Source organism: Accipiter gentilis, chromosome 23 (genome assembly GCF_929443795.1).
Source record: "Accipiter gentilis chromosome 23, bAccGen1.1, whole genome shotgun sequence".
Lineage (NCBI taxonomy): Eukaryota > Metazoa > Chordata > Aves > Accipitriformes > Accipitridae > Astur > Astur gentilis.
Window position 1 is genome coordinate 11258330 of NC_064902.1, and position 25706 is coordinate 11284035.

The 25706-nt window shown below is 67.3% G+C and overlaps 1 protein-coding gene across 11 annotated transcripts in view; it reads left to right on the forward strand.

The window, feature by feature from the left end:
• The first annotated feature begins 3112 nt into the window (after positions 1-3112).
• COL7A1 (collagen type VII alpha 1 chain) overlaps positions 3113-25706 on the forward strand; it is a 32866-nt gene continuing 10272 nt past the window's right edge. For 10 of the 11 annotated variants that reach the window (XR_007509279.1, XM_049826330.1, XM_049826332.1 and 7 more), the window contains exons 1-83: positions 4478-4557; positions 5641-5731; positions 5839-6019; positions 6096-6255; positions 6353-6446; positions 6533-6691; positions 6905-7068; positions 7167-7296; positions 7394-7516; positions 8173-8322; positions 9014-9133; positions 9256-9402; positions 9616-9732; positions 9808-9957; positions 10163-10291; positions 10379-10525; positions 10691-10816; positions 10888-11031; positions 11114-11239; positions 11313-11459; positions 11539-11667; positions 11751-11897; positions 12081-12200; positions 12287-12433; positions 12514-12650; positions 12730-12856; positions 12936-13079; positions 13160-13320; positions 13426-13473; positions 13627-13653; positions 13767-13811; positions 14007-14099; positions 14422-14493; positions 14838-14873; positions 14950-15003; positions 15238-15306; positions 15398-15511; positions 15819-15845; positions 15979-16032; positions 16125-16187; positions 16297-16356; positions 16507-16542; positions 16679-16723; positions 16935-16970; positions 17091-17135; positions 17256-17291; positions 17372-17398; positions 17499-17531; positions 17717-17788; positions 17891-17950; positions 18088-18123; positions 18329-18409; positions 18554-18589; positions 18661-18705; positions 18805-18876; positions 19028-19072; positions 19180-19206; positions 19290-19331; positions 20000-20080; positions 20242-20277; positions 20379-20414; positions 20500-20580; positions 20770-20805; positions 21035-21106; positions 21319-21363; positions 21567-21602; positions 21750-21785; positions 21897-22001; positions 22155-22190; positions 22368-22403; positions 22588-22635; positions 22757-22792; positions 22968-23099; positions 23268-23477; positions 23571-23606; positions 23792-23836; positions 24007-24075; positions 24208-24252; positions 24420-24482; positions 24565-24609; positions 24894-24929; positions 25214-25249; positions 25436-25480. Coding sequence is in view for 10 of the 11 variants with exons in the window: in XM_049826330.1 (XP_049682287.1) it covers positions 5650-5731; positions 5839-6019; positions 6096-6255; positions 6353-6446; positions 6533-6691; positions 6905-7068; positions 7167-7296; positions 7394-7516; positions 8173-8322; positions 9014-9133; positions 9256-9402; positions 9616-9732; positions 9808-9957; positions 10163-10291; positions 10379-10525; positions 10691-10816; positions 10888-11031; positions 11114-11239; positions 11313-11459; positions 11539-11667; positions 11751-11897; positions 12081-12200; positions 12287-12433; positions 12514-12650; positions 12730-12856; positions 12936-13079; positions 13160-13320; positions 13426-13473; positions 13627-13653; positions 13767-13811; positions 14007-14099; positions 14422-14493; positions 14838-14873; positions 14950-15003; positions 15238-15306; positions 15398-15511; positions 15819-15845; positions 15979-16032; positions 16125-16187; positions 16297-16356; positions 16507-16542; positions 16679-16723; positions 16935-16970; positions 17091-17135; positions 17256-17291; positions 17372-17398; positions 17499-17531; positions 17717-17788; positions 17891-17950; positions 18088-18123; positions 18329-18409; positions 18554-18589; positions 18661-18705; positions 18805-18876; positions 19028-19072; positions 19180-19206; positions 19290-19331; positions 20000-20080; positions 20242-20277; positions 20379-20414; positions 20500-20580; positions 20770-20805; positions 21035-21106; positions 21319-21363; positions 21567-21602; positions 21750-21785; positions 21897-22001; positions 22155-22190; positions 22368-22403; positions 22588-22635; positions 22757-22792; positions 22968-23099; positions 23268-23477; positions 23571-23606; positions 23792-23836; positions 24007-24075; positions 24208-24252; positions 24420-24482; positions 24565-24609; positions 24894-24929; positions 25214-25249; positions 25436-25480 (6726 nt within the window). In the remaining variant the exon portion in view is untranslated. Of the gene's footprint in view, positions 3264-4477; positions 4558-5640; positions 5732-5838; positions 6020-6095; positions 6256-6352; positions 6447-6532; positions 6692-6904; positions 7069-7166; positions 7297-7393; positions 7517-8172; positions 8323-9013; positions 9134-9255; positions 9403-9615; positions 9733-9807; positions 9958-10162; positions 10292-10378; positions 10526-10690; positions 10817-10887; positions 11032-11113; positions 11240-11312; positions 11460-11538; positions 11668-11750; positions 11898-12080; positions 12201-12286; positions 12434-12513; positions 12651-12729; positions 12857-12935; positions 13080-13159; positions 13321-13425; positions 13474-13626; positions 13654-13766; positions 13812-14006; positions 14100-14421; positions 14494-14837; positions 14874-14949; positions 15004-15237; positions 15307-15397; positions 15512-15818; positions 15846-15978; positions 16033-16124; positions 16188-16296; positions 16357-16506; positions 16543-16678; positions 16724-16934; positions 16971-17090; positions 17136-17255; positions 17292-17371; positions 17399-17498; positions 17532-17716; positions 17789-17890; positions 17951-18087; positions 18124-18328; positions 18410-18553; positions 18590-18660; positions 18706-18804; positions 18877-19027; positions 19073-19179; positions 19207-19289; positions 19332-19999; positions 20081-20241; positions 20278-20378; positions 20415-20499; positions 20581-20769; positions 20806-21034; positions 21107-21318; positions 21364-21566; positions 21603-21749; positions 21786-21896; positions 22002-22154; positions 22191-22367; positions 22404-22587; positions 22636-22756; positions 22793-22967; positions 23100-23267; positions 23478-23570; positions 23607-23791; positions 23837-24006; positions 24076-24207; positions 24253-24419; positions 24483-24564; positions 24610-24893; positions 24930-25213; positions 25250-25435; positions 25481-25706 lie in introns of those variants that run through there. The other variant, XM_049826331.1, reaches the window with a different exon arrangement.

The following is a 25706-nucleotide window of genomic DNA, read 5'->3' on the forward strand; positions in this document are numbered from 1 at the left end:
AGCCACTGTGCAGCCTCTCTGGGCATCCCTAGCATCACCCAAAGCCCAGCCACAGGATGCAGCTGATGAAGGTAGCTTGTTAACTAGGGACTCTCGAGCCCCACGCAGTGCCGCTGGCTCCTCGTCCCGCTGCCATTGTCTCCACCGTAACGCTCCCTTTCTGGCATGCTGGCCCCGTGCCGTTGCAAAGCGCTGCCGGCCCTCGGCAGCGCCCTGGTAGTGCCTGGCTTTCCCATCCCTCACCGTCCCTGAGAGCCAGCCCAGCCTCCGCGGTCAGGCTGACCAGGGCTGCCTTCTCCTGCCTGACTCAGCCAAGGAAGGCGGGGGGTGGTCACATCCCCGCAGTGTCACTGTTCCCTCCCTGAGCCCCGTCTGCGTGGACGGCAGGGCCTGGCTGCAGTCCAGCGCAGCTTTGTGAGATGCTGGTGTGTGGCCGCGCCAGCAGCAGCCTCCAGACACAACAGTTTACGGGCAGGAAAAACTTCCCATCCCTCTGCAGGAGCTACGGGGGGAGATGGGGCATGTGCCTGCCCCTCAGGGAGCCCTGGCATGCGGGCACAGCGGGCTCAGCCCGACCCCAAGCCTGGCTGCAGCGGGACCACTCGCCTCCATCGTCCTTCACCCACCAGACCCTCCCTGCTGCCCCTGCACCCACTGTGGTCCCTGCAGCTGGGAGCATCTCCCTCGCTTTGGGCATCCCCAGAGCCACTGGGCAGAGGGGGCAGCTCGCCGTTCATGGCTTTATCCTGATGTGATACTTTGCTTCCTTTTCCTACAGGGATGTGTCTTTGGGCAGCAGCAGAACGGGGGGTGCTGCAAGATGTCCCCTCTGGCACAGAGGAGCTGGCGGTCTGCTGTCCGTACCCCTTGTGAAGCGCAGTCTGGAGGGCTGGCACGGCTGTCTGCCACCCCAAACCCCTCGGGGCAGGTCAGCAGGAGGTAAGGGGTGACCGGTTCCCTACCCTGGCCCAATTTTTGGCCCCTGAGCTTGCTGAGGAGACCCGCAGGGTAGCATGAGGGTCCCTGAGGCCACACTGTGAACATGATGCTGGCCCTCCAGTGCTCTTCCCAAGCTGGCTGGTGACAGGGGTGGGGGTCCATGGGCCCCTTTCCCAGGATGCCGGGGACAGGCAGCTGGGTGCCACGGCGGGGAGCTGGTGGTGGCTGGTGCTGGGAGACATTCCTGGAGCGTGTCCCAACTGGCCCCCGCGGCAGGCGAGGTTCCCACTCCGGCACCGGCCAGCTCCTCCTCCCCTCACCCGCCTCAGCGCCAGCCTCCCGCTGCTCCCCTCTGCCTGAAAGCCCCCAAATTTAAGAGGGCGTGGAGAGGGAGCAGCTCCCTTCCAGCAGCCCTGGAGCTGCCCCATGCATCCCTGCCAGCTGGGGATGCCCACACTGTGCTGGAGCAGGGAGCGCTGCTGGAGTGCCGTAGGGTCAGGAAACTAAAATCCTGTAAGGGTTCTGCTGAACCCCAGCCTGTGCCAGCTCAGCCCCGAAGGCAGTGGCTGCAGGATGTGGAGAGGATGGGCAGAGGATGGGGCACAGGACCCACGGCACCGCAGCCACAGCTGGCTCTGCAGCCCCGCACATGTCTCACCGTGCCGTGTCTCACCGTGCCACGTCTCGCCATGCCACGTGACTCATCTTTCCTGCCGCCTAATGCAGAGCTGAAACCTCACCTGGGGCTGAAGAAAACAAATTTTCCTCATTTCCCACTAAGGCAGTGGCGAGACCGCCTGCCTGGCAAGCGCAGGGCGGAGAGAGGCTCAGCCCCAGTACTTCCCGCGTGCCCACTCTCAAACCGGGGTCTCCTGTCCCTGGGGATGGTGTGAACCCCTGCGGGGCTTGGAGCTGGTGCTCAACCTGTGCCTGCAGCCCAGGGCAGTGCCCTGCAGGGACCAGGGCCAGTGGGATCTGGGGAGATGTTTAGGGGCTTCTCGTGATCTGAGACTTATGGGGCAGCAGAGGCTGTGCCACAGGGAGTGCGTGGCCAGCTGGCGAGCGGCATTTGGAGACCAGGGTGGCATGCAGAGGGCAGGCAGGGGTGAGGGGCCGGGGTTACAGTCAGCCCTGCAAGCTTTGATCAGTGTCAGTGGAGAGGAGTCAACGTACTTTGGGGCCAAGCCAGCCGGGAGATGGGGAACCCCAAGCCTGGGCTGTGGGAGTAAGGACTAGTGGCCTGGCTGCCAGCCCGCCAGGCTTGGGAAAGGGCCGACAGCTTTTTGGGATGTTCCCGGAGGGACTGGCGTGCAGCGGAGCAGGGCGGCTGCGTGAGTCACTCGCACCTGGTGCTCTCCCTCCGCTGAGGCAGCACCGTCCCGCGCCCGGGGCCGCGGATTCCTTCCCTGGCCCTGGTATGTGTGTGTGGGGGGAGCTGGGAAACACTGTGGAGGGGAGGCACTCTGGTTTTGGGGACCCAGCACCCTGGCATGCCTCCCTCCAGTGCCAATGCAAGGGGGGATGCTGCTGAGCTACCCATGGGGGAGCAGGGTTTGGGGACCACCCCACACCGGTCCCTGCCACGTTCCCGGGGGCCAAGGTGGCAGGCAGAGCCCCCGGCATGGCTGCAAAGCATCGCTGCCCTGGTGCCTCTGCCTGCAGTGCCCGCTGGACGATGCTCGCTCCGTTAGCCGGGGTGACCCCCAGCCGCCCGTGCCCGGCTGCCGGCACCGTGCCGTGGGCTGCTCCACCAGCTCCGGGCCTGGGGCCAGCCACAGAGCCCTTGGCAGACCCCTCTGCTCCCTGTTTAACGAAGCCCCTTGTCTAATTGGGACAGGCCGCCCTGCCTTCATTAAGCGAGCTCTGGCGGGAGGAGGGTTTGGGGACGGTCCTGACCTGGGGATGCTGGACCTATGGCCGGACCCACAGAGCTGGGGTGGGCAGAGGGAAACCCGTGGCCACGGTGAACTTTGGAGCCGGCCGGCCAGGTTTGGGGGCCAGGGCTGGGGCCTAACGAGAGGAAGGCTAACGAAGAGGAGGGGATGCACTGCTTGCTGCGCCTTTAAGAAGAGCGGGGGCATCGCCGCTCCTCCCCTGCTTGGGAACAGTGTGTGCCTGGGAAAGTTGCCTGCAGCCAGCCCTGGAGCATCTTTGCTCAGTGGCAGGTGGCCCTGCCCCGGGCCCCCAGCTGTGAGGTGGCCCTGGGCCCCAGGGACCCCCACTGTCGCTCCCCTCGCTGCCCACAGGAAGATGCCCCCGGACCTGCCCGCTGCCCCACCAGGAGCCGGAGGGGAGCCCCTGGGCCGGCAGCCGGGAGGGCACAGGTACACGGGGTGCTGGGGACAGAGGGATGCGGGGTGACCAAGGGGACAGAGAGGAGGTGGCATGGGGCACATGCTGGGGCCACGAGCCAGGGCCAACCCCAGGTGAGCACGGGGAGCATGGGGTGCACCGTGATGCACCCCAAGGAGCAGTGTGGTCGCATGGTGTGCTCTGGGGGTGAGGGGCATCCTGAGAGCCAGGGGTGCACCCTGGGCTAAGCAGCAGATCCAGGGGACAGTCCTGCCAGTTGCTGGGTGGGCAGGGAGGGAGACCAGGGCACCATGGGGTCCCTGTCTACCTTGCTGGGCATCCCTCTCCCTTTCACCTCTTCCCACCAGCTGCAGTCACACCACCAGTTGCTTTCCAGAGTGTTTCTCCAGCTCTGGGGTAGGTCTCGGCCACCAGTCTGATCTGGTGGCCGCTGGGAGATGGTGTCCAGAGCAGACTGGGAGGATGCCCCACAGCTGGCTCCAGCGCAGTCCCCCTACTTGAGCTAGGGGTGCTAGGGTCCCACGCGATGGGTACCACGAGCTGCAGGGTGCAGGAAAGGTCCTGGCCAAGGCCTGGCTGTCCTGCAGCCTTGTGGGAACTGTGTTGGCGTGGGGAGCAGTCCTTCTCCACCACCATCATCATTCCCAGGGCTGGTGCTCAGAGCCAGGCTCTAACCTGGAGGGGGCCAAGGCTCGGGTCCCCAGGTCAGCTCCGTCCAGCTCTGCCCAGGGCCAGGCAGTGTCCCGAGGTCCCTGCGGACACATTCCCCCAAGACGGATGGAGGTGTGCAGCCGGCTTCAGGCTGGCAGGTCCCAGAGCTGCTTACCACGTTCCTGGGACATGGAGGATGGAGATGCTGGAGGGAAAACTGCCTTGAGCCTCACCAGGGCCCTCTCAGCCGCGCACAGATGTTTCTGTGGCGAGTCCAGCAGAAACCCTTCCAGGGGGTCCAACCCCCTCCTGCTTCATCCCCATCCCGGAGCCCCACAGCCCCTGGCGGCGATGCAGCCGGCGGGAGAGCCAGGGGTGGCACTTTGGTGGGGGACAGCCCGAAAAGCCGCTTTCCTCCGCTCCCCGGCGGGGCGGGTGGGAAGAGCCCTTTTTGGGGGGCCGGGCTGGGCGGGGGCCGCCGCTCTCCCCCCCCCCCCCCCCCGGCACCGCGCTCCGGGCCGCCCTCAATAAAGGGGCGGGAGCGCCGGGGGCCGCTCGGCGCCGGCACCGCCTGCGCCCGGCTCGGCTCGGCTCGGCTCGGCTCGGCACGGAGCGGCTCGGCTCGGCACGGTGCAGCCCCGCGGGGGGCGGTGGGTGAGTGCCCGCGGCCGGGGGGGGGCGGCTGTCGCGGGGGTCCCGCTGCAGGCGGTGGGGAGGGTGGGGGGTGCTGCGGGGCAGGACCGAGCCCCCCCCCCCCCCCCCCCCCCCCCCGCCTCCCACGCGGGCACCCGTGGGCGCTCGTCCGCCCTCCCGCGCCGGGCTCGCACCTCCCGGGTTCAGGCGGTCCGGGGCCGTGCTTGGGCTGAGACCCGGGGTGGCCATCGCTGCGGTGTCAGGCCGGGTGCCCCCCGCAGCCGTGTGCGTGGGAAGCGGCGGGGCGTGGGGTCTCGCGGGCAGGGCTTGCCCACCCCGGCTCCCCGCTGCCTTAGAGCACCCCGCTTTTGCCAGCCTTCCCGGGATGGTGGGGAGCCCCCGCAGGCAGGGGGACCCGGCGGGCAGGAGCAACCGGGGTGAGCTGCCGCCGGTGCCGAGGCGTGGAGCGGGCGGGCGGGCAGGCAGGCAGGCAGGCAGGCAGCGGGAAGGGCTTGTGGAGGCAGAGCCCGTGCACACCCTGCAGCCGGGGCTGGCAGCCTCCCGCCGGCCGGGGCACGGCACCCCCGGGCAGCGAACGGGGCCGCGGGCCAGGCCCGGCCAGGGTGAACGGGGAGAGCTGGAGCGGGGCCAGGCGCGGGGCACACACGCGACCGTGCCCTCCCGCACCCGCCACCGCCGTCGGCCCGTGCCCCTGCCGTGGGGTAGCCACGGGCGCTGCTCCCGCTCGGCCAGATGCAGGCCAGATGCTGCCCACCCGGCGCTTTTCGGTGAGGCGGCAGACCCGGCGTGCTGTACGGGCACCGGGTGCTGCCGGTCGCTTCTCCGGCGTGGGCGACGTGTGGTAACGCGGCCGGGTACAGCCCTGCCGCCCCCCTGCCCTAACCCAAAGCGGGGGCTCTCCCCTGCACCGAAGGGTGCCAGCGGTGGTGCCCAGCGTGGCGCTGACACCTTGCCTTCCTGAGGCTGCCAGGCGGCGCGGCGCGGCACGGTGCTGGGCCCTCCCGGGCCCTGCCACTCTGGCACTGCTGTCCCCAGAGGCGTGGGGCTGGTGCGGGGTGGTGGTGGCAGCATCCTCTCCCGCAGGCTCCCACGATGAGCGGCCGGCTCCTGCTCCTCGCCATGCTCCCGGTGCTCCTGGGCCCCCCGGCTGCCACAGCGCAGAAGAGGAGCCAAGGTGGGTGCAGAGCACCAGGGGCACACGGTGGCAGGGGTGCGAGAGGGGCCCAGCACCACCGTGCCGTGGTGCCGGTCCGCGCCCTGAGTGCTCTCACCGCCCCGCAGCAGTGTGCGAGGACGTGCTGGAGGCCGACATCGTTTTCCTGGTGGATGGCTCATCCAGCATTGGCAGGAACAACTTCCGCGCCATCCGCACCTTCATGGACGAACTGGTGGGGCCCTTTGTGCAGGTGGTGGGCGAGAAAGCGGTGCGCTTCGCTGTGGCGCAGTACAGCGATGATCCACGGTGAGCCCCGGGGAGGGGGCGTGCGGGACAGTGGGGCGGCAGGGCTGGGAGATGACGCGTCCCCTGCGCCCCCCAGGGTGGAGTTCCCCTTCTCCCAGCACACCGATGGCACAAGCGTCCGGAGGGCCATCCAGCAGCTGAGCTACAAGGGCGGCAACACACGGACCGGTGCCGGATTCCGCTACGTCGCTGACAACTTCTTCGGCCCCACGCAGCTCCGGCCAGGGGTCCCCCAGGTACCTGCAGGGCGGTGGCCCTGGGGACAGCTGGGAGGGGACGCGGTGGGTCCGTTGGCCCTGGGCTGGGTCTCACGGCTCTCGCCTGGCCCCGCAGATCTGCATCCTCATCACGGATGGCAAGTCCCAGGATGATGCTGAGGGGCCAGCGGCAAAGTTGAAGAGCCAGGGCATCAAGGTCTTCGCTGTGGGTGAGCAAGGCTTTGGTGCCAGGTGACGGGGGGGTCCCCCCAGGTTCAGGGTCCCTGCCCTCACCCATCATCTCCATCCCCGCCAGGGATCAAGAACGCTGACCACAAGGAGCTGATGCGTGTGGCCTCGATGCCCACCGATGCCTTCTTCTTCTATGTTGGTGACTTCAAGCTGCTGGGGACACTGGTGCCGCTAATGACACGCAGGGTGTGCACGAGTGTCGGGGGCACCCTGCGCCTCATGGGTATGGGCACTCACCCTCCTTCCCGTGGGGTTTGGGTGCTGGTGGTGCTGGTTGCCAGGCTGCGCTCACCCTCGGTGCATGCTTAGCACGCACCCTCCCCAAAATGCCCTCCTGGCCATCCTGTCCCACTGGGAACGTGGCTGTGCCACCCTGGCGAGCATTCCCTGCCACCCCATGCACCCTGGGGCTGACAGCTCCTGTCGTCCCCCACAGATGGGCCGAGCCACACCGGACCCTCCAACATGGAGATCCTGGAGCGGGGCCTTGACCAGCTGCGGATCCGCTGGACGGCAGCCAGCGGCCCTGTCACCGGCTACCGGGTGCAGCGCGTGCCGCTGACGGGGCTGGGGCAGCCGATCGTGACAGAGAGGCAGGAGGTAAGCGCTCCCACCTGCCTGCTCCGAGTCCCTGGGGGTCCCTGGCGGCCCCACGCGTGGCCTGGGAATGGCAGGGGGGTGACACTGTCCCTGCCCAGGTGACCCTGGGGCCGCGGGAGACGAGCGCTGTGCTGCGGGGACTGCGCGCAGGGACGGAGTACCTGGTCACGGTCACCGCCCAGTACGCCAACAGCATCGGCGAGTCGGTGTCCGGCCGAGCACGCACCCGTGAGTGTCCATGCCACAGGGACGGGGGCGCGGGCAGGCGCTGGGTGCCTACGGCATGTGGGGCTGGGGGCTCATCCCTGGCTCCCTCTGCCCTCAGAGAGCCGGGCTGGCTCCGTGCTGGATTTCCGTGTGGTGGAGACTGGACCGACCTTCCTGCGGTTGGCCTGGCAGCCTGGCCCCGAGCCCCCCCAGGGCTACAGCCTCAGCTACACCGTGCAAGGTGAGGGTACTTTCCCTGCGAGCGGATGGTCCTGTCTGGATGCCCTACCTTTGCACAGCCCCGTGGGCCGGGCAGGACATGGCAGGGTGCATGCTCGGGGAAGGGGGTTGCATGCATGGGGGTGATGCGGGGGGCGCATGCCAAAAGCGCTGTGGGTGTGTGCACGCCTGCCCTCACCGCGGCGGCCGGCGCTCGTGCGCAGGCTGCGGGGCACGTGTGCCTACAGAGGCGTGGAGGCGGCGTGTGTGTTCCTACGCCCGGAGGCTTTGACGCGCAGGGCTCGAAGCGCTCGCACGGGTGTGCGTGACGGCCAGCGGCCCCCACGGGCGCCCCTGCCCGGGTCTGAGAGCGCAGGCATGTGCGTGCCCTTGCGGTTGCTCTGCGTGGGGGGTGGGCGGCAGACCCCAGTCTCAGCCGGGTGCTGGGCTGGAGCCGCGCACCTGGAAGCCCCTCCCTGGCCCCGGGCGCTCCGATGGGTGCCCCTGCCCTGGCCGCCATCCCAGCCTCTCCCAGCACTCCTCTCCCAGCGCTCCCCACCCCTGGCACCGACTGGCATCCCCAGGGCAAGGTGCGGGCCCGCGGACACCCCTTCCCTGCTGGGCCTGGCATGTGCTGTGCCCCCGTGCCCACCCTTACCCCTCCACCTCCCTCTCCAGGGGCAGCCCAGGGGGATGAGAAGAGCCTGGGGGCCAGCGCACAGTCGGCCACGCTGAGCAACCTGCGCCCCGACACCGAGTACGTGGTGATGCTCCGACCCCGCTACGTGCAGCAGCCCGCCGTCCCCGCCACCCTCACCGCCCGGACACGTAAGAACGGCGCCTGGCCCTGGGCTCAGCCGGGGACAGGGATGAGTTCCCAGCACAGGGATGCCCCTCCAGTCACCGTGCCTCATGGGGATGGGGTTGCCCAGCCCATTGCTGCCTGGCGGGGGGGCTGGAATGGGGATGCAGGTGAGCACAACTACACGGTGATGCTGTGAGCCCCAAAAAGTGCTCCCGGAGGGGATGCAGCACTGTGTGCTCTCCCAGCTTCTTCATAGCCTTATGGGAGTGTTTCCGCTGAAGCTTTCCCCACGTGATGTAAAAATGTCAACTGAAAAAATGCAGGTTTTTTTTTATAAATTCAAGCACTGCAATCTTTGGGAAGAAAGCATTGCCGGGCAGGAGCAGGGGTGAGGCCCCAGGGCAACACCTTTACAAGCCTCAGATTTGGCAAACTGATTCCTTCAGCTGCTCCAGGCAGCCTTAACCTGCAGAAAGTATTTAAGGCATTAAGCAGAAGGCGTTTGGGCTCCAGTTTGCTGGAGCTGCGGTGCTTTGAAGGAGCTGCCTGGGCATGGGCTGCACTCGGTGACGTGAGTGTGGTTCAGCATCCATGAGCAGGGACAAGGGGGCTTCCCCCCCGACCAGAGCAGGCGTGTTTGCAGGCAAAGGTGCTTCCCACTGCCCCCTGCCCTACTCTCACGTGGGGGATGCGATGGGCACCTCTTGCCCGCAGGGCGCCCGGTGGGTGTGCAGCACTTGGCTGTCCACAACATCTCGGCGCAGAGCATGCTGCTGGCCTGGCAGCCTGTTGGCGGTGCCACCGGCTACCGGCTCTCCTGGGCGACTCTCACAGGTAGGTGTCCATCCCAGAGCTTGCGCCCCTTCTGCTGGTGGCCCCAGGGAGGAGGGACAGGAGTAGGGTGGTGGCACCCACTGCCCGGCCCCCCCAAAGGACTGCTGTGCTGGTTCTCACAGGGCAGGACAGGCACAGGGTGGACCTGGATGCTGGGCGGACGTCGCACGTGCTGGGGGGGCTACAGCCCAACACTGACTACGTGGTGATGGTGGCCCCGCTCTTTGGGCAGCTGGAGGGGCCCACGGCCACCGTGCGGCAGAAGACGGGTAGGTGGTGGGTATGGGTGATGCGAACCTGCTGCTGGCCTCTGGCTCTGTCCCCGGTGCCATTGCCGCGGGATGGAGTGGGCACCAGCACCCTTGGCCCCACACCACGGTGCTCCCCACCCAGCTGTGTGCGGGGGCCGGGGACATGCCGTGGTGGGTGGCCAGCAGCAGAGTGGCACAGGGCAGCCTGGCCCACGGGGGTCCCTCTTGCAGAGGCGGGAGCGGAGCAGACGCTGCGAACCAACATCCTGGGCCCCACATCCATCCAGGTGCTCTGGACCAGCGCCCGTGATGCCCGTGGCTACCGTCTGGAGTGGAAGAGAGCCACAGGTGGGCTTGGGGCACCCGGACCCCTCCACAGACGCCCTGTGCTGGCAGCTGGCGGTGACCTTCCCCTCCCCACAGGACCAGAGCCCCCCAGGACAGTGTCGCTCCCCAGCAGCGCCAACACATACCAGTTGATGGGGCTGCAGCCAGGCACCGAGTACCGCATCACCCTCTACACACTCTATGATGGTGGGGAGGTGGCCACCCCCGTCACCACCTTCCAGACAGGTGAGTGACCGCCACAGGTCCCCTGGCTTGTCCCCCACCCTCCCAAGCCATTGAGATGGAGGGACATCCCACATGGCATTGCTCAGCCCAGAGACCCCCTTGGCCGTGAGACCCCTAGCTCTCTGGTCACGGCCCAGGGTAAGGATGGGGGCCGTGCTGTCCGGGCTCTGCAGCTCTGGCCATGCTTCACCGTGTCCACTCGCAGGCGTGGAGGCACCCGTGGGCACCGTGTCGGACCTGCGGCTCGTTGAGGAGGCGGGCAGGCGGGTGCGACTGAGCTGGAGCGCCGTCCCCGGTGCCACCGAGTACAAAGTGGTGGTGCGCAACAACCAGGGTGAGTCTGTGGGCAGGGGCGCAGGCAGCGCCTGGGGGACCCCAGCCGGCTGGTGCTGAGGGTCAGCGGCCGCCACGCTCCCGGCAGATGGCACAGAGAGGACGAGACGCGTCCCGGGCAGCCAGACGGGGCTGGAGCTGGGTGACCTCCGGGAGGGCATCGCCTACTTGGTGCGCGTCTCGGCACTGGCAGGCGGCCGGGAGGGCAGTGCCGCCACGCTCACCGTCCGCCTCAGTAAGTCCGTGTTGGGGTTTGCCATCGGGAGTCCTGGCGCTGTGTTTTCTTCCCCCTGCCATGTGTTGGTCCTCTATGTCCCCACAAGCCCTCAGGGCACTGGGGTGGCCGCGAGGCCCCTCTAGGGACCCCAAGGTGACACCACGGTGCCCTGGTGTGGTGCAGAGTACCCGGCGGTGGGCAGCATCTCGGAGCTGCGGGTGACGGAGGCCGGTCCCGGCCAGCTGCGGGTCACCTGGCGAGGGCTGCCAGGCGCCGGGGGCTACCTGCTGACTTGGCGAGGCAGCGACGGTGAGTGTGGGGACCGCGGGGTGCCGCGGCAGTGGTGCTGGAGCCCTTCCAAGCCCAACTGTCTCTCCTAGGTCTGGAACAATCCCGCTTCCTCCCTGCTGACCCCACTGCCTTCACCATCGAGGGGCTGCGTGCCGGCATTGTCTACACCATTGGCATCTCGGCTGTAGTGGATGGCCGTGAGGGCAGCCCTGTCACCACCACGGGGCGGATAGGTGAGGTGTCCCCTCACCCACTGGTGCCAGCCGGTGCGACTTGCCACGGGCCTGGGTGACAGTGGCCCTCTTGGTGTCGCAGCACCCGAGCAGGTGGGGACGGTGTCCCGGCTGGAGGTGCAAGCATCCAGGAGCAATGTTGCCCGCGTCACCTGGGTCGGCGTGCCGGGAGCCACTGCCTACCGTGTGGTGTGGAGCCGCAGGGATGGTACTGTGGGGTAAGGATGGGAATGGGCCCCGAGGGTGGTGGGGCAGAGGGCTGACGTCGCAGTCCTTGGCAGGGGGCTCGGAGAACAGCCAGCGAGTTCCCGGCCACACCAGCTCCTTCGACATCCCCGACCTGGAGGGTGGCGTCTCCTACACCGTGAAGGTGACGGCGCTCATTGGCAACCGGGAGGGCAACCCCGTCTCCATCATCGTCACCACCCGTGAGTGCTGGGTGGGGGGCAGCACCCTGGGGTGGAACCGGGCACCCCTGCCCCTAACGCCTGCTCCTCTGCCCCACAGCGGAGGCAGCCCCGCTGCCCCCCGTCAGCAGCTTCCAGGTGACAGAGGCCTCGGAGCAACGCCTGCGCCTGGCCTGGGTGCCGGTGGCTGGCAGTGCCGGGTACCGCCTGGTCTGGCGCCTGGCTGAGGGTGAGCTTGGCCAGCCAGCACCCCTGCATCCCCACCAGCCCCCATGCCGCACCCCCCCCTCACCCCTCTCTCCCCCCGGGCAGGGGGGCCCCAACGCAGCCAGCAGCTCCCAGCCGCTGCCAGCTCCTATGACCTGGGGGGGCTGGAGCCAGGCCGGCGCTACCACATCAGCATCACCAGCCTGGCTGGCAGCAGGGAGAGCGAGCCGGCCACCGTCACCGCCATCACCGGTAAGGAGCTGCATGGGGCCAAGGGAGCATCGGACCCCCGGCGCAGGGCTGGAGCCCAGAGGGGCATCCAGGGACTGGGCTGTTGCAGCCGCTGGCTGGGGGAGGGTGATGGCTGGGGGGCCAGGAGCGGGGTGGGGGCTGCCCCATGGGGCTGGCACACTCTTTCCTCCTCCTCCTTGGCAGCTGCCCCAGGGCATGTCACCAGTCTGCGGGTGACAGATGTGCGGAGGGACTCGGTGACGCTCACCTGGACCCCCGTCCCCGGTGCCTCCAGCTACGTCCTCTCCTGGACCCCCCCCGCAGGTGAGGCAGGCGAACAGCCCCAGGGCAGGGGGCAGTGTCCCCACGGGGGCTCGCCAGTCCCCCTGACTCTGTCCCCCGGGTGGCAGCTGGGGGGGAGACAGGGCAGACCCTGCCCGGTGCTGCCAGCTCCCAGCAGGTCTCCGGACTGCGGCTGGGGCAGCGCTACACCTTCACCCTCCGCCCGGTCCTGGGGAGCACGCCGGGTGCCGAGACCTCTGTCAGCGAGCGCACGGGTACGGTGAGGCCGCGCCAGGGGGACGGGCTGGGCTTGTCCGCTCTGCCGGCGGCTTCACCCCTTCCCTGTACCCCGCAGTCTGCAGGGAAGCCCGCGGTGACATCATATTCCTCGTGCATGGCACCCGCGACAGCTCCTCCAGCGCTGATGCCGTCCGCACCCTCCTCTCCAACACCGTGTCCGCCTTGGGACGCCTGGGCCCTGAGGGCACCCAGGTACGGTGCTGCCACGGCGGTGGGGGTCCTGGGGGTGCGGGTGGGCAGTGGTGCCCACTGCTCCCCTGCACCCTCACAGGTGGCTCTGGCCACGTACAGCTACCGCAGCCTGCCCTGGCTGCTCCTCAACCGCTCCAGTGACTTGCCCGCCGTGCTGGAGCAGATTCGCACCATGCGCTACGAGGAGCCCAGCGGCAACGCCATCGGTGAGGGGCTGCGCTGGGAGCCGGGGCAGCAGCTGGTGGAACCCCGCTGACTGCCCCCCTCCTCCTTCTCCCTCCCTAGGGGCAGCCATCACCTTCGCCAGGACCTACTTGCTGAGCCCCAGTGCGGGGCGCCGGCCCAGTGTGCCGGCGGTGCTGGTGATCCTGGCTGACAGCCCCTCTGGGGACGATGCCATCGCCGCAGCCAGGGATGTCAAGGCTGGGGGTGAGGATGGATGGGGTCCCAGCGGGGTGCATACAGAGGGGGCCGTGTCCTGTGGGGCGCTGAGGGAGCTTTCGACTCAGGGATCCGGGTGCTGGCGGTGGGCTTGGAGGGGGCGGACCGGGAGCAGCTCCGGCGTGTGGTCACCGGCGAGGACCCGCGGTACCTCTACCATGACAGCGGCACCCTGGCAGAGCTGGAGGGGGAGCTCACTGACGACCTCTGCACCATCATCTCTACCAGGGTAAGGGGTCAGGGTGCCCCAGGGGGTGCAGAGCAGGAGCAGCCCCACAGGGGCCAGGGGCTTCTCCTATGCCTGGGTTCACACAGGCTTCCCTTGTCTTGCCAGCCGGAGCCAGAGCCGAAGCCGAAGCCCTGTACTGTGCAGTGCCCTAGGGTGAGCATCCCCGTGCCGTGCCGTGCCGTGCCATGCCATGCCATACCATGCCGCCAGGGCTCAGGGACCCCCAAACTTGCTGATGGCAGCAGTGCAGTGGGGAGCCGAGCATGGGAGTACAGCCGCTAACCTGTTCCTTCTGTCCCTTTGCAGGGTGAAAAGGGGGACCGTGGAGAGACAGTGAGTGTTTGGGTGTCTCCCCACTACTGGTGATTCGGGGGGGGGCTGTGTCCCCCCAAACCTCACTGATGCCAGCCCAGAGGGGATGGTCAGCACTGGCTTTGTCTCCGCAGGGACTGCAAGGACGCGCGGGGCAGCCGGGCCCCCCTGGCGAGCCGGTAAAGTCCTGCTGGGGGGGAGATGGGGTGCAGCTCCCTGGTGGGGGGCAGCAACATGGCCCCCAGGTCCCCTTGTCCTGCCTGTGGGTGTGTGCCAAGGCAGGGACCTGTCCAGCCCTGACTGCAGGGACAGAGAAGGGGATGTCCCTTGGCTACTGCCCACTACTCAGCCAGTCCTCTCCGCTGTCCCTCCAGGGCCGCCATGGGCTGCCTGGACCTCCAGGACCTGCTGGCCCGCGGGGTCTGCCAGGAGAGAGCATTGAGCGGCCAGGCAAGAAGGGGGACAGGGTGAGTACCTCCAATCCCCTCACCCAGATGCCCCCTGGGTCCCCAGGCACAGGACCCAGCCCCGTGGGGTCTCTCTCTGCCCCTTGTCCTTCCCTCTTCCTCATCCAGGCTGGAGGATCTTCTTGGGGAGCCCTGGTCCTGCCCCATGCTGCTCCCTCACACCCTAACTCAGCACACACGGGAAAGGGACCCCGAGACCTGGCTCACCCACGGGGCTGTCCTGGGCTCCCAGTGCCACGACCACCACTGTCTGGGGCACTGGGGGGGTCTGGCAGTGCCAGCATGCACTGGGACACTGGTGTGATGCTCCTTTCTCCCACAGGGATTACCTGGAGCTGATGGGACACCAGGAAGCCCTGGCCGCCCTGGGAACCCCGGATCCCCTGGCCAGCCAGTAAGTGGGGATGTCTCCCCGAGTTTGCTGCTGCATGGTGGGCTCTTCCCATCACCCTGCCTGCCCTGCCTGCTCCCTGAGCCAGCCTCTGCCTACCCTTTCCTTGTGCCAGGGCGTCTCCATAGCTGGTAGGGTCATTCCTGCCCCCTGTGTGTGTGTCCCAGGCCAAGTGTACTGGGCAGGGACTGTCCATGGCTGACTTGGCTGGAGCCCCCGTCCTGTCCCGTCCCATCCCATCTCATCCCATCCCATCCCATCCCATCCCATCCCATCCCATCCCATCCCATCCTCGCTCCTCTGGCTGGCAGGGACACACATTCATCTCCTGAGCTGTTGTTTTCCAGGGTACCCAGGGCGTCCCTGGCCTCCGAGGGGATCCTGTGAGTATGGCCCCATCCCTACCCATCCCTGCTCCCCACCTGCACCTCGCCCTTCACTCTCATCTTTCTTTCCCAGGGGCCACGGGGGCCGATGGGGCTTTCTGGCCCGAAGGGGGAGAAAGGCGAGCCGGTAGGTGATGGGCATGGGGCTGTCCTGCGGGCGTCCCTGGGGAGCAGTGGGGACCCTGGCGGGCACATCTCAGCCCCTGGCATCTCCTGTTACTTGGTGTCTGGGTGACCCCAGCGTCTCCTCGTCTCCCTGCTGGGCTGCTGGCCTTGTGGCACTGTAGCCCCCGTCGTGTCCCACTGGGGACACGACAGGGCACTCGGGGACACTGATTTTTTCCTCCCCCTCCTCACTCAGGGAGAGCCCAGGGTGATCGTGGATGGAACACAGGGGCTGCCAGGCCGGAAAGGGGAGCCAGGCACACCGGTAGGTATGGGGGTGGTGATACCAGGGGGTCTCTGCCAGCACCCCCAGCTCATGCCACAGCCCCAGCTAACAGAGCATCTCTGTCCTCCAGGGCAGCCCTGGCCCACCTGGGACCCCTGGTCCACGGGGACCATTTGGTGATCCAGGCCCCCCCGGTCCGCTTGGACCCATGGGGCCGCCGGGACCTCCGGGAGAGTTTGTGAAGGTATGTGCCCCCTGGTGCTGCACGGGGACGGCTGGGGGACATGTGGACAGATGGATGGAGGGACAGCCAGCAGCTTGAAGCTGCTCCCCTGTGCAGTGGTCCTGGTCACACTCATGGGCTGTGCCCATGCACACATAAACACACATGAGCTGTTGCTGGTGCTGGGCAGTGTGCAGAGGCACATGGCACACATGTGCCCTGATACCACTGATGATGGGCTCTGTCCCGCATGTCCCTGCTCTCCATTTGAGGGGGCATGGGAAGAGCCCAGACCTGTCCTTACCTACATTTTTTTTTGCTTTTGCAGGGGGAGAAGGGTGACCGAGGGGAGAGGGTGAGTGGCTCTGTGTTTCCCTGGCTCCTCTGCCCTCCTGGACAGAGGTCCTGTGGATGCCTGAGGGCACTGCAGTTGGGAAGGTCTGAGACCTCCCAGGCTGTCACACAGGAGCTGACCCGTGTCTCTGCAGGGTCCCCCCGGACTTGTGGATGGCATAGCACCTCGAGGGGAGCCTGGCCCCCCGGTAAGTCCGGCACCTGAGCCAGCAGGGGTGGCAGAGGGGAGTGGGGCTGTGCCAGTTGTGTGTCCCTGGGGCTGATCTGTGCTCTCTTGCAGGGCCTGCCTGGGGACCCTGGGCCCCGGGGACCTGCCGGGCCCCCCGGCCTGAAGGGAGAGAAGGTAAGAGGACAGTGGGGATGCTCTGCTGGGGCCGGACCCTGTACCGCTCTCCAGCGGGGATGCCCATCCCCATCTCATGGGCATGGCTGTCTCCTTTCCTAATCCCCAGGGTGACAGCAAAGAAGGTTTCCCAGGGCCGCCTGGCCGCCCCGGGGACCCAGGAGACCGGGTGAGTTTTCCAAGAGAAGGTAAGGCAGGCAGGAGCTGGCCTCGCTGGTGAGCCGAGCCCTGAAGGTACCCCAGAGGGCTCCCGGTCCAGCCAGCCTGGGCATTTGCCCTGCCACGCCAGAGGTGACATCTTCTCCATCCTCCTTTGCAGGGCCCTCGGGGACCGCCAGGAGAGCAGGGCAGGAAGGTGAGTGGTGTGGGGACCAAAGGGATGCTCTCGCCTTGCCTTCAGCAGGGAGAAAAGGGGTCTGGGTGCTGTGCCGGGACCCCTGCCATCCCCTGCGGGTCCTGCTGCCCCTGACCCCATCTTCTTTCTGTGTCAGGGAGACCGTGGGGCACCAGGCGAGCTGGGAGAGATCGGCGAGAAGGTGAGACAGTGCCAGAGCAGGATTGTGCCATTCAGCAGCATTGGCAGGTCCTGGTGTCCCTGCAGTCCTGCAGTGTTGCTGTTGGAGCCAATGATCTTGGATGCGACTTGGGGCTGGGCCCTGAAGGGTTTTGGGGCAGCACGTGCGGTGGGGGCAGCACAGCATGGAGGGAGGAAGGCTCCCTGAAACCCTCTTCTGCTTCACTCTGCAGGGGGACCGCGGCATGCCAGGCCCCGAAGGCGAGAAGGTAGGTGAGCTGGGGCAGCTGCGGCCACGCTGGGGCAACGCCTGTCCTGCCCTGGAGCAGCCGCCCTGGCACGAGGTGGGAGGATGCCCCTGACACCTTCCTCTTCCTCCCCTCCTCCAGGGCGAGGCGGGAGCCCCAGGGCGCCCAGGGCCATCAGGCAGAGAGGTGAGTGGGAGCAGTGGCTGCGGTGCTGTGGACCCGGCACCCCGGGAGCGGGGGCTGCTATGCCCCAGGTGCGAGTCCCCAGGCACCACCAGCCCTCTGAGGTCTCTTCTCTCACCACAGGGAGCTCCAGGACCGGCTGGCCCCCAGGGCGAGAAGGTGAGGGCAAAGTGTGTTCCCAGTGGGGTGGTAGGGGGCTGCTGGGGAAGGGGCTGGCAATGACACCCATCTCTCCACAGGGCGATCCAGGACCACCCGGCAAGCCGGTAAGTGTTGCTGCCCGGTGGGTCTACATCTGCCTGCCCCAGCCCTGGGACAGGGAGCTGTGGGCAGTGCCCAGCACCGTCCCCTCTGCTTCTCCCCTAGGCTCCCAGTGTGCCTGGTGTTGGAGGAGAGAAGGTAACCCTGCCTGGGCCATGCCCCCTGATCCTGTGCTGGCACTCCCTGGGCATGGCTGTAGGCTGGGGAGTGGGATTGTACAGCTGGACATCGACCCGAGGGGATGCCCGTGCTGGTCCCCAGCTGCAGTGGGGGGGAAGGGGGTGCTGTGGGGGGGGCTGATGGTGTCATTTCATCTGCTCCAGGGTGACAGAGGCTTCCCAGGACCAGAAGGACCTCCTGGCCCCAAGGGCGATGCAGGAGATAAAGGTGCCCGTGTGAGTACTGCCTGGGGATGGGGCGCACAGGGGGCATAGCACAGCCCCCCTGGGTTCATGGTGCCCGTGCCGTTGCTCCACGCTGCATCCCTTTGTGTCTAGGGTGCCCCTGGCCTGAGCATCCCAGGGCCGGCTGGCCCCAAAGGCGAGCAGGGCGATCGGGTGAGTCTGGGTGCACCCCAAGGGCTGGGGCTGGCCATGGTCTGCCCTGGGGGCACCGGCTCATGGCCCCAGTCACTCCCCCAGCATGGGGCCATCCAGGTCCCTGGTGACAAGTGCTTTCCCTCTCCAACAACCAGGGTATCGTTGGCCTCACGGGCAGGAGTGGCCCAAAGGTAATGTCACTGCAGGAGGCATTGCCCCTCTGTCTATCTGTCCATCCATCTGGCCATTGGGCTCTGGAGGGGCTGTCCCTGCAGGCTGTGTCATGATGACCCTCCGGGGAGTGGAGGGTGCCATGCTGAGCCCCTTCTCCCCCCCGGCAGCCCCTGTGCTCCCCTCATGCTGCCCTGACTCATTGCCCCTTCCCTCCTTGTCTAGGGTGACCCAGGGGAGCCAGGGGAGAAGGGAGAGCCGGGCCGAGCTGGTGCCCCGGGGCAGACCGGGCTGCGTGGCAAGGAGGTAGCGTGGGGCAAGGGGGGCAATGGGACTGGGGGCCATGGGACACCATGGCACTGAGGAGTTGGGGGGCTGGCAGGGAGCAGGAGGATGCTGGTGACTTGTGCTTTTCTCCCCCTGGCTGACATCTGCTGACCTGTGCCGCAGGGAGAGCGTGGAGAGAAGGGTGACGAAGGTACCCCGGTAAGCAAGTACCCCCTGGGACCACTGCCCCCCTCCCTGCTGCCCCCCACTCACCATCTCTATCCCCACAGGGTGAAGCGGGTCTGCCTGGCAAACCTGGAGACAGGGGCCCCCGGGTAAGTGCGGGGCTGGCGGGCACCCTGGGGCAGGCAAGAAGCCCAGTGGCCTCGGGGTGGCTCCCGCTAACACACACCTTCTCTCTGCCCTCCACCCAGGGCCTCCCCGGCTACCGCGGCCCCCCCGGGGAGAAAGGTGACTCAGGGGACCCAGGTCCCGAAGGCAGGAACGTGAGTACCACCTGGTGTGCGCCCACTGCCCCGTGGGCACCCACCACCCCACTCACCCCATTGCCCCGCGCCCACCCTTACCCCAGGGGTTCCCTCCACCCCACGGGTCCCGCGTTCCCTCCTCCCCTCACCCTGTCCTTCTTTCCCAAAGGGCAGCCCCGGAGCGCCAGGGAGCAAGGGTGACCGTGGGGAGCCGGTGAGTTGACGCCAGGCCACGTGCTTGGCCCCCACCCTGGAGCCACCCCTGCCCTCACTGGGGCCACACCAGCTCCCCTTAACCTGCTTCCCTTGCTCTTCTTTCAGGGGCCTCCCGGACCCCCAGGACGGACCGTAAGTTCTGCCCCCACCCCTCTCCCTGCCCACGGGCTGGTGCCCGGCCCCATGTGCTCTGATAGCCTTTCTCTGCCCCACAGGTTGACGTGGGGCTTGGAGGAGCGGGGGAGAAGGGCGAGAAGGTAACGAGTGGGTCCCCTAGGATGCTGGTGGTGGGGTGTCCTGTGCTGTCCCCCGCTGGGCTCTGCCTGTGCACTGCGATCCTGGTGCACCAAGCGCTCCCTGCCCAAAACAGCCCCTGCCACGTGGAGCCGACGCACACCATGGCTGTGAGCCATGTGGAATCGGGGGGCACGTGATGCTCCTGCCCAGTGCAGGGAGGAGGGTGCCAGGGTAGGAGGTCCCTGTAGGGCTGAGGTCCTTGAAGGAGCCAGCATGCTCACGGCTCCCTAGTCCCGTAGGGATCCCACAGCTGTACCCTACGCTCTGGGTGTTTTCACTTTTACAAGCCAGCTCAGGCTTGGGGCAGTTTTGGCCACAGGCTGTGCTCTGTGCTGGATAGTATTGCAGTCCCCAGCCATGGCTCAGCTGGCTCCTGGCTCAGCAGCGCTGCTTGTTGCATTTCTTCTGCGACCACTACCTGGCCACCCAGGAGCTGCATTGAGCCCAGCAACGTCTGTTTTCAGCCCATGCCTGTATTTTGAGACCTTTGCTATTATCCCGCCCTTAAACTGTGCAGCATAAGCAGAGATGCTCAGCATGGGCTCTGGCACCGGCTCGGCACAGGCATTTGCGCCGGCGGCGCGGCAGTATGGCAGTACCCTCTAACTGCTGTGCCCTTCCCTGGCAGGGGGACCCTGGGGATCCTGGTGAGGATGGCGCGAAGGGCGCCCGTGGCGATGCCGGCTCCCCTGGCCTGCCCGGAGAGAGGGTAGGTGCCGGGTTTCTGGTGCGGGAGGCAGTGGGACAGCAAGACGGGCAATGTTCTGCCAGAAAGCCAGGGGTCCTGCTGTGCAGGAGCTGGTGGGCGAGCACCCAGGACCCCCTCCTTTCCCCCCATGCCCTACTGCTGAGCATGTCTCTCTCTTGCAGGGTGTGGAGGGTCCCCGCGGCCCCCCTGGTGCACGGGTGAGTGCCCCCCTTCCCCTTGGGGGTCTGACTGGGGTGTCCACACCCTGCTCAGCTCCCGTTCAGGGGGGACGATGCTCACTCCTCTTCCCACCCCGCAGGGTGACCCTGGGGACCGAGGCCTGCCAGGAGAGAAGGTGAGGGGGCTGGGGGCTGGCGGCTGCCCCATGGCACCCCCATCTCGCCCCATGGCTTCAGCCCTCCTGCCCTGCTCTCTTACAGGGGGACCGTGGCCCACCAGGTGTGGATGGCCGCAATGGGCTGGAAGGCAAACCTGGGCCCCCCGGCCCCCCTGGGCTGCGGGTGAGCGTGGTCCGGGGTGGGGGGCACGGCCACCCCTGGGCACCACGGGTGGGGGCTGTGGGATGGAGGGACGATGGGGTGGGAGGAGCTGCCCCCCCCCCCCCCCCCGACACTCTCCGCTTCGGGCTGAAGGTGCTTGTGGGGGGCCCGGCAGAAGTGTCCCTGCCCTCACCTCCTCCTTGTCTGCAGGGGGACCCAGGGAAGCAGGGGGACCCCGGCCGGGATGTAAGTATCTCCGGAGAGTGTGGGTTTGGGTTATGCTCCTGCTGGGGCCATCACACTTGCAAGGGACTGATGCCTTGTCCCATGCTCCTTGGTCTGAGGCAGCACAGCAGGACCATCCCCTGTACCCAGCAGGGTGTCACTATCCTGGTCACGGTCCCTCCTCCCAGAGCCAGCTGGGGGAGATGGGTGCCCTGCCACCCAGTGCTCCTCCTGTCTCCTTTCCCCGCAGGGGCTGCCCGGGCTGCGTGGGGAGCAGGGACCACCTGGCCCCGTGGGCCCCCTGGGACCGCCCGGTGTCCCCGTAAGTACCAGCCACCCTGCGCCCTGGGGATGCATCCTGGCCCGTGCCCTCTGCAGTCGGTCCCAGCTGGGTCTGTCTGCCGGGGCTCGCCCCATGCCCAGCTCTCCCTTCCCTGCACCCTGGGGCCGCAGTGGGGCCTGGGGACCCCTGGCTGCTGGTGCCAGGGGGAGCACCGGGGGGGGGGGTCTCTCACTGCCTCTGCTTCCTCCCAGGGCAAACCTGGTGATGATGGCAAACCTGGCCTCAGCGGAAAGAATGTGAGTACTGGGAGCAGGGCTTGGCTCTGGGGCTCGTCCAGGGTCCTGAGGGCTGGTGATCCCCGTACAACATAAAGGCAAGGGGGGCATATGGCAAAGAGCCCCCGCACTCTGAGCCATGCCCCCAGTGCCTGTCCCTGTCCCATGCGGTGCCCATGCTGGGATGGTCGAGTCGGGCACTGACTGACAGCTTGTGTTCCCAGGGGGAAGACGGGACACCAGGAGAGGATGGGAGAAAGGTAAGGAGCTGAGCCCCAAGTGGTCCCCACATGGTCCCTGCATGGTCCCCACACGCCTGGTGGCTCTTCCCTGCCTGGATCCATAAGCATCATTTTGGGGCATGCAGATGGAGCAGCATCCCTCTAACTCCTTTCCCTCCTGGCTAGGGAGACAAAGGTGACGCAGGACCCCCTGGCAGAGAGGTGAGTACCTCCCTGCAGAGGAGCGTGGTGATGGGGGGTGCTGGATACATGCCCCCACTGGGGACAGACCTGGGCACCCAGGTACTGGGCATGACATTGCTCTCTCGGCAGGGCCGCAGCGGTGCCAAAGGAGAGCAGGGGGACAGAGGTCTGCCAGGCCCCCTCGGCCCCCCCGGCCTCCCTGGCCTCCCAGGGCAGGTTGGCCCCCCAGGCCAGGTGCGTAGTCCTCAAGCCCAGGCTGCCACCCAGCACCGGACCCTGGAGTCCGGGCTGCCGTGGGGCAGGCAGGACCCCTCCCATGGCTCCCGCAGGGCACTGCCCCGTGTCCATGGGAGCCAGGTGCCATTGTGTCCCCTCTGCGTCTTCCAGGGCTCACCGGGCCTCCGTGGAGTGGCTGGACCAAAGGTAGGTGTGCTCCTGCCCCTGAGCCCCCCAAGGCAAAGGTCTGGGGGATGCTGTGCCAGACAGGAAAAGTCCTTGGTGGGACTTCCTGCCCCCAGGCTGGCAGGGCTGGACCCTGGTGCGGGAGTTGGCACTGGCCAGCCTGGCTCTGCCCCCATTGATGCCTTTGCTGTGTTTCAGGGGGACCCTGGAGAGCCTGGACTGCGAGGGGAGCCTGTGAGTACCCAGCACCGAGCCTGACAAATTATGATGTGCTCCAGGGTGGTCACAACTGCAGCCCCTGCCCAGGCAGCACCAGCAGTGTTAATTCTGGAACCTATTGAGGGCGGCATCAGCACTGCTCACCTCGCCTACCGCATCTCTGTACTTCTTTTCATTCCCTCTTTCTCTGCAAACTTAGGGGCGACCTGGCAACCCTGGAGCACGCGGAGACCCTGGGACTGCAGTGGTGAGTCCCCCACTGTCCACCCAGGTGGTGGGTTGGGACATCAGCCCCAGGAGATGGAGGACCCTCCACACAGTGGGAGCAGGCCAACACCCCCTTTGTTTTTAATATTTTCTTATTGCAGAACATTGAACGTAGCCTGGAAGCACTTGGCATCAAGGTACATAGTCCCTGGCTGTCAGGCTGGGGGTTGTTCCTGCCACAGGGCAGCAGGAGGAGGACACGGGAGGTGGTGGGAGACCTGAACGACCCAAGATGGGTTGGCGAGGCTGTGGGGTGCTGCTGCAGCTGGGTTGCACTGACCCCCTGACCCATGGCTCTTTCCTCCCTCCCAGATTTCCTCTCTGAAGGAGCTCACGGGTGCCTATGACGGGAGCTCGGACTCGTTTCTGCCACTGTCCGAGCGGCTGCGGGGCCAGAAGGGCAGCCGGGGGGAGCCGGGAGAGAGGGGGCCTCCGGGCCGAGAGGTAAGTGGAACCAAGCTCGATGCCATGCTCAAATATGCTGCCCCACTCCCCCCCCTACCCGAGCTGGCTGGGGTGGCCACGCAGCCGCCTCAGCCCTGGGATGCTAGCGGAGGGCTGAGAGCCCCCAGCACGGAGCTGGTTCTGGCAGCACAGTGTTATGTTTTGCAGGGCTCCTTAGGCTTCCCTGGCGAGCGAGGACCCAAAGGTGACAAGGGGGACCCGGGTGCTCCCGGCCCCCAGGGCCCCACGGGCCGGGCTGTTGGTGAGCGGGGTCCCGAGGGGCCTCCTGGGCAGCCGGGGGAGCCTGGCAAGCCGGGCATCCCCGGGGTGCCGGGCCGGGCCGGGGAGCTGGGGGAGGCCGGGCGGCCCGGCGAGAAGGTGAGTGTGTGTGGAGGTGCAGGGCAAGGGCTGGGGGACCTGGTCCAGGGGCTTGGGGACAGACCCCTGATGGCGACTGCGTTGTTTTCCTAGGGTGACCGGGGCGAGAAGGGCGACCGGGGTGAGCAGGTGAGCTGGGACAGGGCCACAGTCCCTGCTGTCCCCCATCCTGTGCACCTCCTGGGGGGACGGGGGGCTTTCTGGGGGCAGGGAGTTGCCCTGTGGGGGCTAGGAGTGGCTGTACTGGGATGGCTCTGCTCCCCCGTGCCCTGCTGTCCCTTTGATGCTCAACCTATTTTTCTCCCCCCAACCAGGGCAGGGATGGCTTGCCTGGCCCCCCAGGGCCCCCAGGGCCCAAGGTAGGTGATGGCTGCTGCTGGGGACCGTCCCCAAGGGGTGCCAGCCTGCACCTCTGGGGATGCATGGCCATGTCCAGTCCCCTGGCACAGGGGCTTGGGGAGGGCTGTGCCCCCGGGGAGACCTTCCTGCCGTCCCCTGGGTGCCAGCCCTGACTGTGCCCTGCCCGCAGGCAGACGTGGAGGGCAGCCTGATGGGCTTCCCTGGCGAGCGTGGCCCCGCCGGACCCAAGGGAGCAAAGGTGCGTGGCTGGGCAGACAGGAGTGGGGCAGCCAAGGCGACCGAGCCGGGGACAAAATGATGAGTTGCGCTGGGACAGGCATCTCCAGGGGGGCAGTGGGGGATGATGGCATCTGTTTTCTCCCCGATGCAGGGCGAGCCGGGAGCTGAGGGCGAGCGGGGACCCAAAGGAGATAAGGTCTGCGGTCGTAAGTCTCCCACTGCCAATGGGGCAGCCCCATGGAGCAAAGCCCTGGGTGGGGGCACTACTGGGGGCAACCCTCTTTGGGTGTCAGCACGCCCTCAGGAGGGGGGGCTGGGAAAGTCCCTGCCTCTCCTACAACCCTGTGCCTGTCCCCACTGCAGGGTGAGGGTGGCCCACGGGGTGAGCGAGGGGAGCCTGGCGAGAAGGGCAGGGACGGTGCCCCGGTGAGTACCGCACTGTCCCCCCACCTGGCGCTGAGCCCGTCACCCTGCCTGGCGCTGACCCTGTCCCTGTCTCTTGTGCCAGGGTCTCCCGGGTGAGAGAGGGCTGGCTGGCCCCGAGGGGAAGCCGGTGAGTGGGGATGTGGTGGGGGGATGTGGGCTGGGATGGGGGAAAGGTCCTGTGGTCCCACACCAGCCACCACCAGCACCAGTGGGAGCATTCATGTCTCCTTCGCCTCCTTCCCCTCCAGCGCAGGGCCTGCAGGGCTTTAAGGGTCCTCCCGGCCCACCCCCATAAGTACCCCAGGCTGGGTACTGCACACCGGCAATGGGGAGCATCCCTGGGGGGCAGGTGGGGCTGCTTGGGGTGGTGGGCTCCCATTCGTCTGCCGGCTCTGATGTGGTTCTTTGCAGGGCTTGCCAGGCTTCCCCGGCGTGCTGGGACGCCCGGTAGGTGTCTGTGTCCCCCCAACGTCAGTGTGTCCCCCCACCTCAGCATGCAGTCGGGGGGTCCCGGCTGCGGGCGCTGGGTGAAGCCGTGGGAGCCATCCTGCTGCCTGGGTGGGTGCTTGGCCCCAGGCGTCTTGCCAGGAGCTGGCCAGGCTTGTCCTCACTTGGCATGGGTGCTTACCAGAGCTGCTGGTACTGTCTGGGTCTCCTCTCCCAGGAGACACCCCATACACCCACCGGGGAAAACCCATCCCTGCAGTGACCCCATCTCTTCCTCCCTTCAGGGCAGCCAGGGAGACCCAGGACCCCCAGGACCTCCGGTAAGGACCCACTCCATGACACATACAGGGGACTGTCATGCAAGGGGGATGTCAGCCAGGGCGGGCATCCCCCCAGGGAGCCAGGGTGGGGTGGCAGTGCTGGGACCACGCTGCCCCACTGCCCCCTCCCTGTCCTGCGCCACCAGCAAGCACTGTCACAAAATAATGTCCCCTTGTCCCCTGCAGGGCAGTACTGGCCCACCGGGAGCCCAGGGCCCAGCTGGGACCAAGGTATGGCATTGGCATCGGCATCGCCACGTCTGACCTGGCAGGGAAAAATGGTGCCTTGCCAGATTTGGGGGCTGGAGGGAGGGCCACGCTTCATGATATACTGTGCTGGAGGGAGGGACATTTTGGGTTGGCCCCCCTCCCGGATCCAGTCGGCCCTGGGGAACAACCCTGTGGCAGGCACAGGGACGTGGCCGTGACCGCAGTGGCCGGTGGGCCGGGTTGGTGG